This window comes from Peromyscus maniculatus, chromosome 2 (genome assembly GCF_049852395.1).
Source record: "Peromyscus maniculatus bairdii isolate BWxNUB_F1_BW_parent chromosome 2, HU_Pman_BW_mat_3.1, whole genome shotgun sequence".
NCBI classification, from domain to species: Eukaryota; Metazoa; Chordata; class Mammalia; order Rodentia; family Cricetidae; genus Peromyscus; species Peromyscus maniculatus.
Genome location: NC_134853.1, coordinates 127,279,070 through 127,291,485, shown reverse-complemented (window position 1 = coordinate 127,291,485; position 12,416 = coordinate 127,279,070). Strand labels below are relative to the sequence as shown.

Here is a 12,416-nt window from a genome sequence, read left to right as displayed (position 1 = left end):
GAGTTCTTTTTGCTGGATGGTGGTGGAGCATGCCTTTAATCCCAGCACTTGGGAGGCAGAGGCAGGTGGATCTCTGTGAGTGTAAGGCCAGCCTGGTCTACAGAGCAAGTTCCAGGACAGCTAGGGCTACACAGAGAAACCCTGTCTCAAAAAACCAAAAAATAAAAAAATAAAAATAAATAAAAAATAAAAATAAATAAAAGATAGATAGATAGATGATAGATAGATAGATAGATAGATAGATAGATAGATAGAAAGAAAGATAGATAGATAGATAGATAGATAGATAGATAGATAGATAGATAGATAGATAGATAGATAAAAGAATTCTTTTTCAGTGCCATCTCCAGGCAGGACTCACCCCCTTTTCTTCTAATCCTCGGTTTTCCAGTCTGTAAGAGGAGAATAATTTATATCCCCACAAGGACACAAAGGACGTGAAGCTTAATTAGGGCTTGTGAATGCTACTTAGAGGGTCCCTGGGGATGTCAGCTTGTCTAGCTGAGAAGAGTCTCCCTGGGGCTTCCGGGGCATTGTTTGGGAAGCCCTGACTCCACCCGGACTCCTGGGACTGGAGGACTGTGCCCCTCCAGGAGGGAGGTCAGGAGGCGTGAGAGAGTCCACATTCTGTGACGCTCTTTCATCAAGTGGTCACGGCGAAGCCTGCTCTGTCCTGTCCTGGGTGCTTCTGTTTCCCGGTGAGTGGAAATAGTCCCTCACCCACTGCAAATGTCGTCTTCGCCTTCCTAGTTCAACCTCTGTGGGAGCCCGTTCTCGGGTTCCTCGTGGCTTTACCCAGCAGGTCCGAATAGAGGATGATCAGGACCACGGGCCTGAGTGCAGATGTCTGAGATGGTCTGCACTTGGCTGTGGGGGAGGAGGTCTTTTGCTCCACCCCTTGGTGTCTCTATAAAAACCCTGGGCCAGAGACAGTCGGGGCCCGTTGGAATAGGTTCCAGGCCCTCTCGAGGCTATCCTTTATTTTCTATCTGTTTATCTCCGCAAGATTCTCCGCTATAAATCCTTCTATCTAATGTTTCCTGCTGATCGCACTCAAGAAAACTCTGGGAAGCTGTGGGAGTGGTGGGTAAACGCCCCACAAACCTCCACATTTTTGCTTTCTTTATGTTTCTGTTAATGGCGGCATGCCCTTATTTTATGGAAGCCCTGCTTCCTCACCCTTAAAAAATATGGAGATACATTTGTTTGATAGAGTCTCTCTGCCCGATCCTTTTCGTTCTCTGTTTTGATTTCCATCTTCTGTTGGAGATTTCCCACGGCGTCTTCTTATCCCTGGCTTGGCATGCCTGTCCCACTAGAAACTCCTCAGGAGGTCCCTCTGTGCTTTCTGATAATGGATGCTGCCACAGAAGAGCAAGTGTCGGTGATCTTGTTGGAGGTGTCTTCTGGTGTCGTTGTTGCTAGGTCTTTGTTCTTGGCCTTGGCCTGAGAAAGCTTTCTTGGGCATCTAAGCCTGGTTGCCCAAGTTCTTCCATGTAAGTGAAGGGGAAGAGGCTAGACTCAATAGTCAGTCATTCAACTTCCGTTTAATCCAAATTTTACAGCACGGTGCTCATTGGGCTGCAGAGATGGTTCAGCAGTTGAGAGCACTGGCTGCTCTTGCAAAGATCCTGGTTTTGGTTCCCAGCACCCACATAGTGGCTTATAGCCATCTGTAGCTCCAGTTCAACGGGATCTAACACCCTCTTGGGGACTCCACGGGCACCAGGCACACACATGGTACATATACATATAGTCAAAGCACTCATACATATACAATAAAAACAAATTTTTACAAAACAACAATAAAACTAACATGTTGCACATGGGCTGTGCATGGTGGTGCATACCTATTATACATCACAACCCTGCCACTGAATGAATGGATGACAGATGGACAGACAGACAGATAGATGGAGTACTTGGCTGGTGTCACTGTGAACGGAGAACCTCAGTTTCCAAGAATAAATCTTCAGTCTTCAGCAAGCTGAACACCAGCATTCTCTCTCTGCTTCCTGATGGGGGACACAATGTGACTGGGTGCCTCATCCGCCCGCTGCCACAGAAGAGCTGTTCCCACCAATGTCTTCTCATACGATGGACTGTGTCACCAACTCCAAGTCACAGTAAACCCGTCCTTCCTCAAGTCACTTTTGCAGGGACTTTCTTACGGCAGCGAGAAAAGTAACTATATAAACACATCGACATTTAAAACACCGTGTAAACACCCTGTAAACACGCTCCCAGGCACCTCTCTGGCTGCTGAGAGTCGGGTAGGAAACCGACACTCTCCAGGCTTTCTAACTGTTCCTGCTTTCAGTTTCTATTTCATCCCCATTTCCTGCGGCGCCGCCTGATGCTGCCAGCGCTCTAGTCTTTTGGAGTGGGAAATTTCTTAGCTTTATCCTCTACTGACTCGGGGCTTGGATCTGCTCTGTTACCTCTTTTCCATCCACTTTTCTACTCACAAAATATTTTTTTTTTTTGCATATTGATTCTTCCATCTGTTTGTTCTCGTGAGTCTATGCTTTAAGAGTTTTGTTTTATTTTTAGAGAAAAGTTTATTATAGATTCATAGGTGGGAGAGAAAATGCCATGCCGTTTGAGTAAAGCTGGCATGCAGGTCAGCCGTGTGGCTAGAAGGTAAAGAAGTCCAGTGTACAAGAAAAAGCATACTTCAGCTCTGGCCAGCATTAGCTTTAAGATCCGTAGTACTTTACTTTTATTGTAGTGCATTTTCAGGAGAGAAAGTCCTCTTCGGGCTAGGTGTGGTGACAGATGTCTCTAACCCCAGAAGAGGCAGGTAGATCTCTATAAATTCAAGGCCAGCCTGGACTATATAGCAAGTTTCAGGTCAGCCAGAGGCTACATAGTCTGACCCTGTTTAAAAACAAACAGACAAGCAAGCACACCTCTAAACAGCTCTTAAGTCTGAGAGAATAATCAAGTTTGAAATTTTGAACTGTTTAGAAAATAATTCCAATGAAACTGTAGATACAAACCTGTGAAATACAGCCGAAGCCTCTGGCCCAGGAAGACCCTGGGCTGTGACTGCTTCTTGTGAGCAGCAGGAGGGGGAGGGGCTGGAGGGATGACTCTGCAGGTAAGAGCTGGTGTAATTGCAGAGGACCCAAGCTTGGTTCCCAGCACCCACATCCGTGGCTTACAACTTTCTGTAACTCTAACTCCAGGGGATCTGAGGCCCTCTTCTGGACTCCTTGGGCATCTGCACTCACAAGTACACATACTCCTACACAAACACACATTTACGCTTGATTTAGAAAAGCATGTCGAAGAAATGGCTTAGTAGTTAGGAACACTTGCTGCTCTTTTGGAGGCCTGGAGTTTAGTTCCAGCTCCCATGTACCAAGTGGCTCACAATCTTCTGTAACCCCCCAGCTCCAGGAGATCTGATGCCCTCTTCTGGGCTCAACATGCAGTTATATCCATGTATATGTACACACACACACACACACACACACACACACTTTTTTTAAAAATTAAAACACTATAACCAGCAGGAATAAGCAGTAAAAATGAATAGAAACTGGATGGGGGAGGGATTCTCACTGGATCCTTACTACCCTTTTATGTTGACGTCCGCCATTTTTCAGGGTGGTCGCTGTGCTCCTGCGTACTTGTGGTTGTGAAGTGTGTAAGGCCACAGATAGCAGATAGCAGTGGTTGGCCTGCCATTTCCCCATCTTATGACTCGAGCAAGCATGGTTTGAATCGGTGCGTGAAGGGATTTGCCAAGTCCTGCAGGAGAGCAGAGACAATGCAGGGAACGGAGTGTGTGCCTCTGCCTCTGGTCTTGTGCATTATTTTCACTTCCTGGGCCAAGTTAGAATGAGGCTGCAGAGCCGGGCAGTGGTGGCGCATGCCTTTAATCCCAGTGCTCGGGAGGCAGAGCCAGGTGGATCTCTGTGAGTTCGAGGCCAGCCTGGTCTACAGAGCGAGATTCAGGACAGGCACCAAAAACTACACGGAGAAACCCTGTCTTAAAAAAATAATAATAAAAAATGAGTCCATGGGTGGTGAGACACGTCCTTTACCAGCACGCTGTCTCTAGTCCAGGTGAGGGAGAGCGTGCATGAGAGAGGAGAGGTGCAGAATATGAGGCCATTGAATCTTCCTCAGTCTCAGTTCCAGATCTCAGCTGCTTGTTCTTGGGCTGGACCCACTGGGTCTTGGGCTTCCAATCAGCTAACCTCTGATTTAAGTCCTGTGTGGGAAAGGCTGCTTTTTGTTCTACTGTGTGTATAGTAGGTCCTTTCAACTGTGTGTATAGTAGGTCCTTCATAAGTGTGTTAGCTGGACAACAGACCTCCATCTGGCTACCTTTCTGGATCTTTTGGCTAGGAGATTTTATTTTATTTTGTTACAGTCCCCCAGACCTTAGTATAACTGACTCCATGATGGAAGCACCAGTTCGGCCTTGGAACCCAGCATGTAGGGAGCACCACCTGCAAGACGGAATCCATCCAAGTTCATAGCTCTGGGAAAGTCCCTCCCTGGACTGGCCTTGCTTTTTGGTTTCTATAGTTCTGCTTCCGGCTAACTGTTCTTGCTAACTGAGGTGTGTCAGCCCAGGATGTGTTTTTTGTGCTTAAGGGCTCACCCTGAGAAAGGCTCGGGACTGCACTTGGGTCCTGAACACTCAGTGTAGTCAATGGCTGGCTAGTGTAGAGTTTCTATTGGTTTGAACCTGTGTCCAAGTAGTCTTGTCTGGTGGATACCCCACAACATTTCTGTTTTTGAGACAGAATCTTTCTATGTAGCCCTGACTGGCTTGGAACTAAATATGTAGACCAGGCTAACATCAAACTCACAGATATCCACCCATCTCTGCCTAAAGTGCTGGGATTAAAGGCATGTAACACCACATCCAGCTCTTAACTAGGATTCTAAAACCCTGTTGGGGTATAGTGGTGTACACCTTTAATATCAGCAATGGGTAGGTGGATTGCTAAATTTGAGGCCAGCCTGGTCTACATACTAAGCTCTAGGCCATACAAGGCTGCATAGTAAGACACTGTCTCAAAACCAACCAACCAACCAATCAAACAAACAAACAAACGAAACTCTAGCTGGCCCACTCTCTAGCCATGTGGACCAATGCCAGCCTGGCATCTCCCTTACTGGCCTAATCCTAAGGCCATTGACTGTACATGGCTGTTCTAGTGTTTATCTGGGAAACGCCTATGTATCAGCCACAGCTCAGCATAAATACAAAAGCTTCCCTGATTTTCTAGACAATGTCTCTTTATTCTTAGCCTCTTGTACATCCCAGGGCACCACATGCATCTCTGTGGTACTGTGGCTTCCTCACGTGCCCACAGTGAAACTGAACAGAGTGTCCTGTTCCCTTGCTCCAGTGTCTTGCTGATACTCAGAGGTGGAGCTCATGAACACTTGTTAAATGATGAGCCAACACATTCATTAATGAAATGGGCCAGCGTCTTGAGAACACCACAAAAGGAACACTTGAGACACTTCTGGGTTTTGTTTTGTTTTGTTTGGCAGAAATTTACACTTTCTTTTGTTTTTATTTTATGAAAAAAAATTTGAACATGTAGAAAAGTTAAAAGGATTTTATACTGCACACCTCTACACCCATACATCATTTAGATTTTATTTGGGCTGGTGAGATGGCTCATGGGGGACAAACACTTGCTGCCAATCCTGATGACCTGAGTTCAGTCCCTAGTGCTTACATGGTGGAATTAGACAAAGAAAGTTGCCTTTGACGTGTGACACAGCATCCATGTACCTGTACTCTCTTTTACATACAAAATTATTATTCTACAAAATGATCACAGTACTAATGTTTTAATGCTTAATGGCATATCATCTGTCTGTCACTCTGTCTATTAGACATCTTTAAAATATAAAAAAATTTAAATTACATGTGTTTTTGCATTTGTATGTGGGTATGTGCACATGGGTGCAGTGCCTGTGGAGGCCAGAAGAGGGCATTAGATCTACTGGAGCTGGAGTTACAAGTGGTTATGAGCCACTGGATGTGGGTGCTGGGGACTAACCTCAAATCTTCTGTAAGAGCAGCACATGTTTTTAACCACTGAGCCTTCTCTTCAGTCCCTCTTAATCATCTTTTATTTTTGATAAATTTCAAAGGAAATGGAATCATTAATACGCTTCTGCCAAAACACTGAAGATACACCGTTCTTTCAGAATTCTAGTTAAAAATGCATATTCTCTACCTAAAAAGTCCCAAAGTGGAGCCATAAATGCTCCTTGTTCACAGTAATAATAAATTCTTACGTTCTTGGGGCATGTTTACAGTATACACAGTGTTTTAAATGTCGATGTGTTTATATAGTTACTTTTCTCATTGCCGTAAGAAAGTCCCTGCCAAAAGTGACTTGAGGAAGGAGGGGTCACCGTGACTTGGAGTTGGTGACATAGTCCATCGTATGAGAAGACATTGGTGGGAACGGCTCTTCTGTGGCAGCGGGCGGGTGAGGCACCTGGTCACATTGTCTCCCCATTAGGAAGCAGAGACAGATGAATGCTGATGCTCCCCCCCCCCCCACACACACACGCATGCTCACTTTTCTGCACTTCCTGGACATTTGCATATACTGTTTGGTGAGAGATTTGGGTGTTGGAGTCGGAAAGAGGGACTCTAGGAAGCCCCTCCCTGCACTCCTGAACCCTAATCTGAACCCAGAGGGTGTCACTGGGAATGGTGTGTGCAGTGGGTAAGTGACAGTGAGACCAGGGCAAGGATGGTTCAGTGGTCATTAAAGGCCTTGGACATGGAGCTAAAATACTTGGATTTGTTCTGTAAGAAGCCATGGCTTTTCATAAAAGTCAGATTTATTTATACACACACACACACACACACACACACACACACACACATTTTTTTTTCCAAGACAGGGTTTCTCCCTGTAGTTTTGGTGCCTGTCCTGGAACTCACTCTGTAGACCAAGCTGGCCTTGAACTCACAGAGACCTGACTGGCTCTGCCTCCTGAGTGCTGGGATTAAAGGTGTGTGCCACCACCACCCGGCGACTTATTTATATTTTTATTTACTTATTATTATTGTTTTTTGGACAAGGTCTCACTATGTAGACCAGGATGGCCTGTAACTCATAGAAATCCCCTTGACTTTGTCTCCTGAATGCTAGGAATAAAGACCTGTGCCACCACACCCAGCCTTAAAAGTCAGATTTATAATAGTATTACTTGCATACATAAAAGTCCTTTCGCAGGCATGCAGTTTATGAGGTTTAAAATTATTACTTATTTCTAATTTCTAGTTATGTATGTATATGCACAGCTGAGAGTGGGTTTGTGCATGTGAGTGCAGTGCCCACAGAGGCCAGAAGAGGGCGTCTGGTTCCTGGAGCTGGAGTTAAAGGCGTTTGTGAGCCACTCAGTGTAGGTGCTAGAAACAACTTGTCTTCTTCAGGAATAGTGTGTGCTTTGAACCACTGTGGTGGCTTGAATAGGAATGGCCCCCATAGACTCATGTGTTTGAATGCTTGGCCCATAGGGCGTAGCATTATTAGGAGGTGTGGCCTTGTTGGAGGAAGTGTGTCACTGTGAGGGCAGGCTTTGAGGGTTTATATGCTCAAGTTTTGCCCAGTATAGCACATGACCTCCTTCTGCTGCCTGTGGATCAAAATGTAGAACTCTCAGCTCCTTCCAGCACCATGTCTGCCTGCATGCCTCCATGCTTCCCACCATTGACAATAATGGACTAAACCTCTGAAACTGTAAACCAGCCCCAATGAAATGTTTTCCTTTATAAGAGTTGCTGTGATCATGGTGTCTCTGCACAGCAACAGAAACCCTCACTAACACAACCACTAAGCCATTGTCTAGCCCCTAATTTGAAAAATGTGTTTGTGCATGTGGAAGCTAGAGGGACAGACTTTGGTGTCATTTCTCAGGAATACTGTCCACCTTATCTGGGGGATGGGATCTGTCGTCGTCCATCTGGAGCTCACCCACTAGGCTAGGCTGACTGGCCAGCAAGCCCGATCTGCTTGTCTCCACCTCTGCAGGGCTGGGATAACTAACAAGTGCATGCTGGGATCACAAGTGCATGCTGGGATCACAAGTGCATGCTGGGATTACAAGTGCATGCTGGGATAACCTTCTTATGTGGGTGCTGGGGATCAAACCCAAGTCATCTTGTATGCATGGCAGGCACTTCACTCATGGAGCCGTCTCTTCGGCTCCCAGTTTCTGAGTTTGACAAGTGCACACAGTTGTGAAACCACACTCTGCCTTTGTCGAGGCACTGTGTCCACACCGATGACTAATGTGTTTGCCGTTCCCGAATGGAATCGACCACGCACGGACACATCTTTCCCTTTCATTTTACACAGTGCTCTTGAAGTTGCCCACATTGCAGCGGCGGATTGTTCCCCTGCTGCCGGTGTGTCCGAGCGTGTGGATAGGCTGCCTTTTGTTCCCATCTCAGTGTTTATGAAAGTTGCCTTAAGGAGCTCATACAGCGCTCTGTATAGCCAGGTTTTCATTTCTTTCCGGTAACTGGCCCAGAATGGGCTGTTTTAGGTCATTTGGCAGACGCACACACAGCGGTCTCTAAGCATTTCACCAGCAATGTGTGAGGGTTTGCTTGCGTCACGCCCTGGTTTTGGTTTTGTGTTGTGTTTGGTGGTGCTGGGGATTGAACCCTGTGTCTTGTGTATGCTAGACAGCACTCTACCACTGAGCCGCAGCCCAGCCCCACCACATCGGTGGTCACGTCGCATTCTGAATTTTGTCGTTCTAATTGTTTCGCCATGGTTCGAATTTGCATCTCTTCATGAAAGGACGTTGAATATTTCTTCACTTCTTTGCTAAAGTATTTTCAACGCTTTTTATTTATTCGTTTTAAAGAGCAGGCTGCATGAATATATATATATATATATATATATATATATATATTGCTTATATTATGTTTGGAGAATTCTTTGTCTTTATTTTCAATTTTTACCTATGTGTCTGTGTCATCTGTGTCTGTGGGTGTGCCCACATGGGTGCAGGTGCCCACAGGGGTGCAGGTGCCCACAGGGGCTGGAGGCTTCCAATCACAGGGAAGGGAGGTGCTGGAGTTATTTATGGTTGTGAGCTTTCTGATGTGAATGCTGGGAACTGAATGTGGACCCCTCTGCATTCAGCTCTGAGCCATCTCTCTGGCCCCACATTTTGAAAAATTTTTAAATATTATCGTCCTAAGTCCTTTCTTAGACATTGTAGTTACGAATACAAGTGAATACTGTCTCCCAGGTACTCCTAAGGATTTTAGCGGGAAGCAACTTTTGTGTTTTAGGTGGGTAGATGGAGAGGGGGGGGCAGAGACAAAGATTCTGTCTCAAAGTCTAGTTGAGCGATGAGGGTCTAGGGAGGGGTGCAGAGACCTGAGACATGGACCCACGGGTGGCAGGAGAGGCCCCTTTACTCTGGTGAGCCCTCTCTCACTCCTTCATCCTTTGACTAAGATCTGTAGCATAGCCTCGCAGCCCTGGGTCATGACTGAGGGTTCGGAACAAAAGCATGTAACAACCACAGCCCTGTCTCCATGGAGACCCTGCCTGTTCAGTGGGGAAAACAGGCAGTCACTGAGAGTGTGCCGCATGTGACAATGGCCACTAGCTGCGGTTGGTCACGGGAAGGTAGGGGTTCCTATAAGAAAACCAAGTTGCTTGCAGGATGGAGATACAGTCCTGAGCAGGGGCAGGGTGTTCGACTCCTGGCTCACTATCTAAACGGTGGAAGGAGCATGGGACTGAGGTTGGAAGCTCAGGGGTGCTGGCCCTGAGTTCTGGCCCTGACCCTGGCCTTAGGTGATCTCATGCAAGCTTGCCCTCCTCTCTTTAGGCCTCAGTTTCCCTGTCAGGGCAGGGCTGTATTATCTTCCAGATGCTATGGTTTTGTTTGTTCATTTGATTTTTGAGAGGACTCACTCTGTAACCCAAGCTGTCCTGAAACTCATTATGTAGCCCAGGCTGGCCTCAAACTGATGGTGATCCCCTTACCTCAGCTTCCCAGGTACTGAGGCTCCAGGCATGAGCCACTGTACATCAGTGGCCGGTTTTCTTTTTTTCTTTTCTTTCATTTTTAGACAGGGTCTCACATAGCTCCGACTGGCCTCAAGTTCACCGTGTAATTGAGGTTGGCCAAACTTGCCACCTCTACATCCCAAGTACTGAGATGGCATGTGCCACCACGCCCAGCTTGCTCGGTTGTTTTTTGGTTTTTCCTGTCTGTTTTGCATGTGTATAAAATGTGTTTGTGTGTGTGTGTGTGTGTGTGTGTGTGTGTGTGTGTGTTTGCGCGCGCGCGTGCCTGTGCCCATGTGTTTGTATCTGTGTAGAGGCCTCAAGTTTATATGGGGTGTCTTCCTCAATCATTCTCTGCTTTATTTTATTGAGTCAGAGTCTCTTGCTGAGGCTGGACCTCACCGATTCTGGCTAGTCTAGTTAGACTTTATGTGTTTTTCCCTTGGAATTCTTATAAGACATTCTGACTGCGATGAAATGGGTACAAAGTAGAGATCCCTTCCTTAGAAAGGGGTCCTTTCTGGAGGTCATGAATCTTGGCCTCTCAACCAAGGTAGGATTTCCCTGTGATGCACAGCTAACAGCCACCTACTCATCCACCCACGGACGAGGAACTCACCGTCTTGCGAGGGATCGTGTCCATATTTCTCTCTTTCTTTTTTTTACAGGGAACGGATTACACCTTTTACAAAGGGCAAGTGCCCTCCCACTGTGGATTACAATTCAGATCCTGTTCCTTAAAGCCACACGAGGAGGACCACCTGATGCGCCCAGAGGGCCCAAGGCCTGAAGAGAAATCTTGGCATGGGAGGATGGGAAAGGAAGCAGGGGCCTCGGAGAATGCCTGGGGGAGGGGAGAGACCAGGAGGGTCATCTTTGCGGTGGCCCTGTGGCCCAAAGTCACAGAGTCTGCTGGGACAGTTGGGGGCCAGGTATCTTGTTACAAGAGATCCATTGTCCTGAGCATTCCAGTCAGCTGGTGGCATGAATTTGGGAGCCAGACAGTAGGTGGGGGGGAGAGGGGCATGTGGGTGACTCCCTGGAAACCTTCCACTGTTAAGCCAGAGCGTGGGTACCCAGCCCATTGTCCCAGAGGAGGTGGGAGGGGAACATTTGCCATGCAGCAGTCTAGGCCCCTGCAGGAACACCCCACCTCCACACTAGGATGCTTCTGGAAGCTCACCAGGGCTTCCTGCAAGGAGGAGGCTGCTGATCTCCAGACAGGGGCCAGCAACTGAAAGAGCCTCTGCACCCCAGAGTCAGCACTGTGGGCACACAAGTATAGTCAGGTGGGTCTGTGGGGGCCGAGTGACAACTTCCTGCCTTGCTTTCTTCGCTGTTTACATCAATGAGAGCTGAGTGGGGGTGGGGGGGTGAGGGTTGTCCCCAGAGAAGAGGGTGCTGGGACCCAGTGGACTCAGCCACAGACCTCACATAATAAAGCACAGTAGATCCTTCCTCCAGAGCGGGTTTTGTCTCCCCAGTTGCGGCCTCACTTGTGCTAAAGAGGCTGTTGTGGGCGGAGGGAAAGTGTCTCTATTCACAGAGATAACTGAATCCTCTCTGTAAAAGCTGACCCCGCTGACTCTTCAAACTGGCCTGATAGTTAATTCATCAAGGTAACAGGAAATAAGATCAGTCTATCCGATGAACTCTCCATAGACTAGAAAACACAGCGCTGCACACTGAAATTTAAAATGTCATCTGTAGCAGCTAGGGAGCCCCTGACGCTGCCTATTGGGGTTAGAGCACACATCATAGCATCCAGCTTTTCTGCGGGTCTTGGGTCTCATATAAAATAAAAGAATAAATCTTTTTTGAAAGTTAAAAAATAACTGCAATAAAACTTTAAAAAGACTACCTTATAGAATGAGTGCATTTTAGGAAATATTTTGGCCAGCTCTTGTATCACTGGCACTTGCCATCACCATAGAAAAGGTGAGCAGATTGGAAACCCTTGCCTTTGTAGGTGAGAACCCTGGGAAGTTGGTTTAAACACTTGGCCCGGAGGTAACCGGCGAGCTTGCGCGTGTTACGAAAGTCACGTGTGCTATAGGATTCCCACCTCTTACAGGCTCCTCAGACTGCCAGGGCAGGCTTTACGAGAAGTCCCAGGGACACCATACCTGCAGGAGCTGGTACATCAAAACCCCCAGTTCTCGGTGCTCAGGCAGAACTGAAGTGTGTTCTCCACAGGCTTAGGTGACCCTAGCTGCCCACAGGGCAAGCTGACTGAGAGCGCTCACTGCCGGCGCCATCCCTCCCCACGTTCCTCCCGGGGTTTTCTTTACCTCCTAGCAACCCACTTGTACTCAGGTCTTTAGCTCAGGGTTGGGAAAGGGACATACCAAGATGAACACTGACATCTTT

The 12,416-nt window shown here is 47.2% G+C and overlaps 1 protein-coding gene across 1 annotated transcript in view; it reads left to right on the top strand.

The window, feature by feature from the left end:
- The window catches only part of Cimap2 (ciliary microtubule associated protein 2), a 30,290-nt gene extending 19,281 nt beyond the window's left edge, over positions 1-11,009 (top strand). Inside the window, exon 10 of the mRNA XM_016005733.3 lies at positions 10,715-11,009. Within this exon, the coding sequence (XP_015861219.2) occupies positions 10,715-10,787 (73 nt within the window). The 3' untranslated portion in view covers positions 10,788-11,009. The remainder of the gene's footprint in view (positions 1-10,714) is intronic.
- The last annotated feature ends 1,407 nt before the right edge of the window (positions 11,010-12,416 follow it).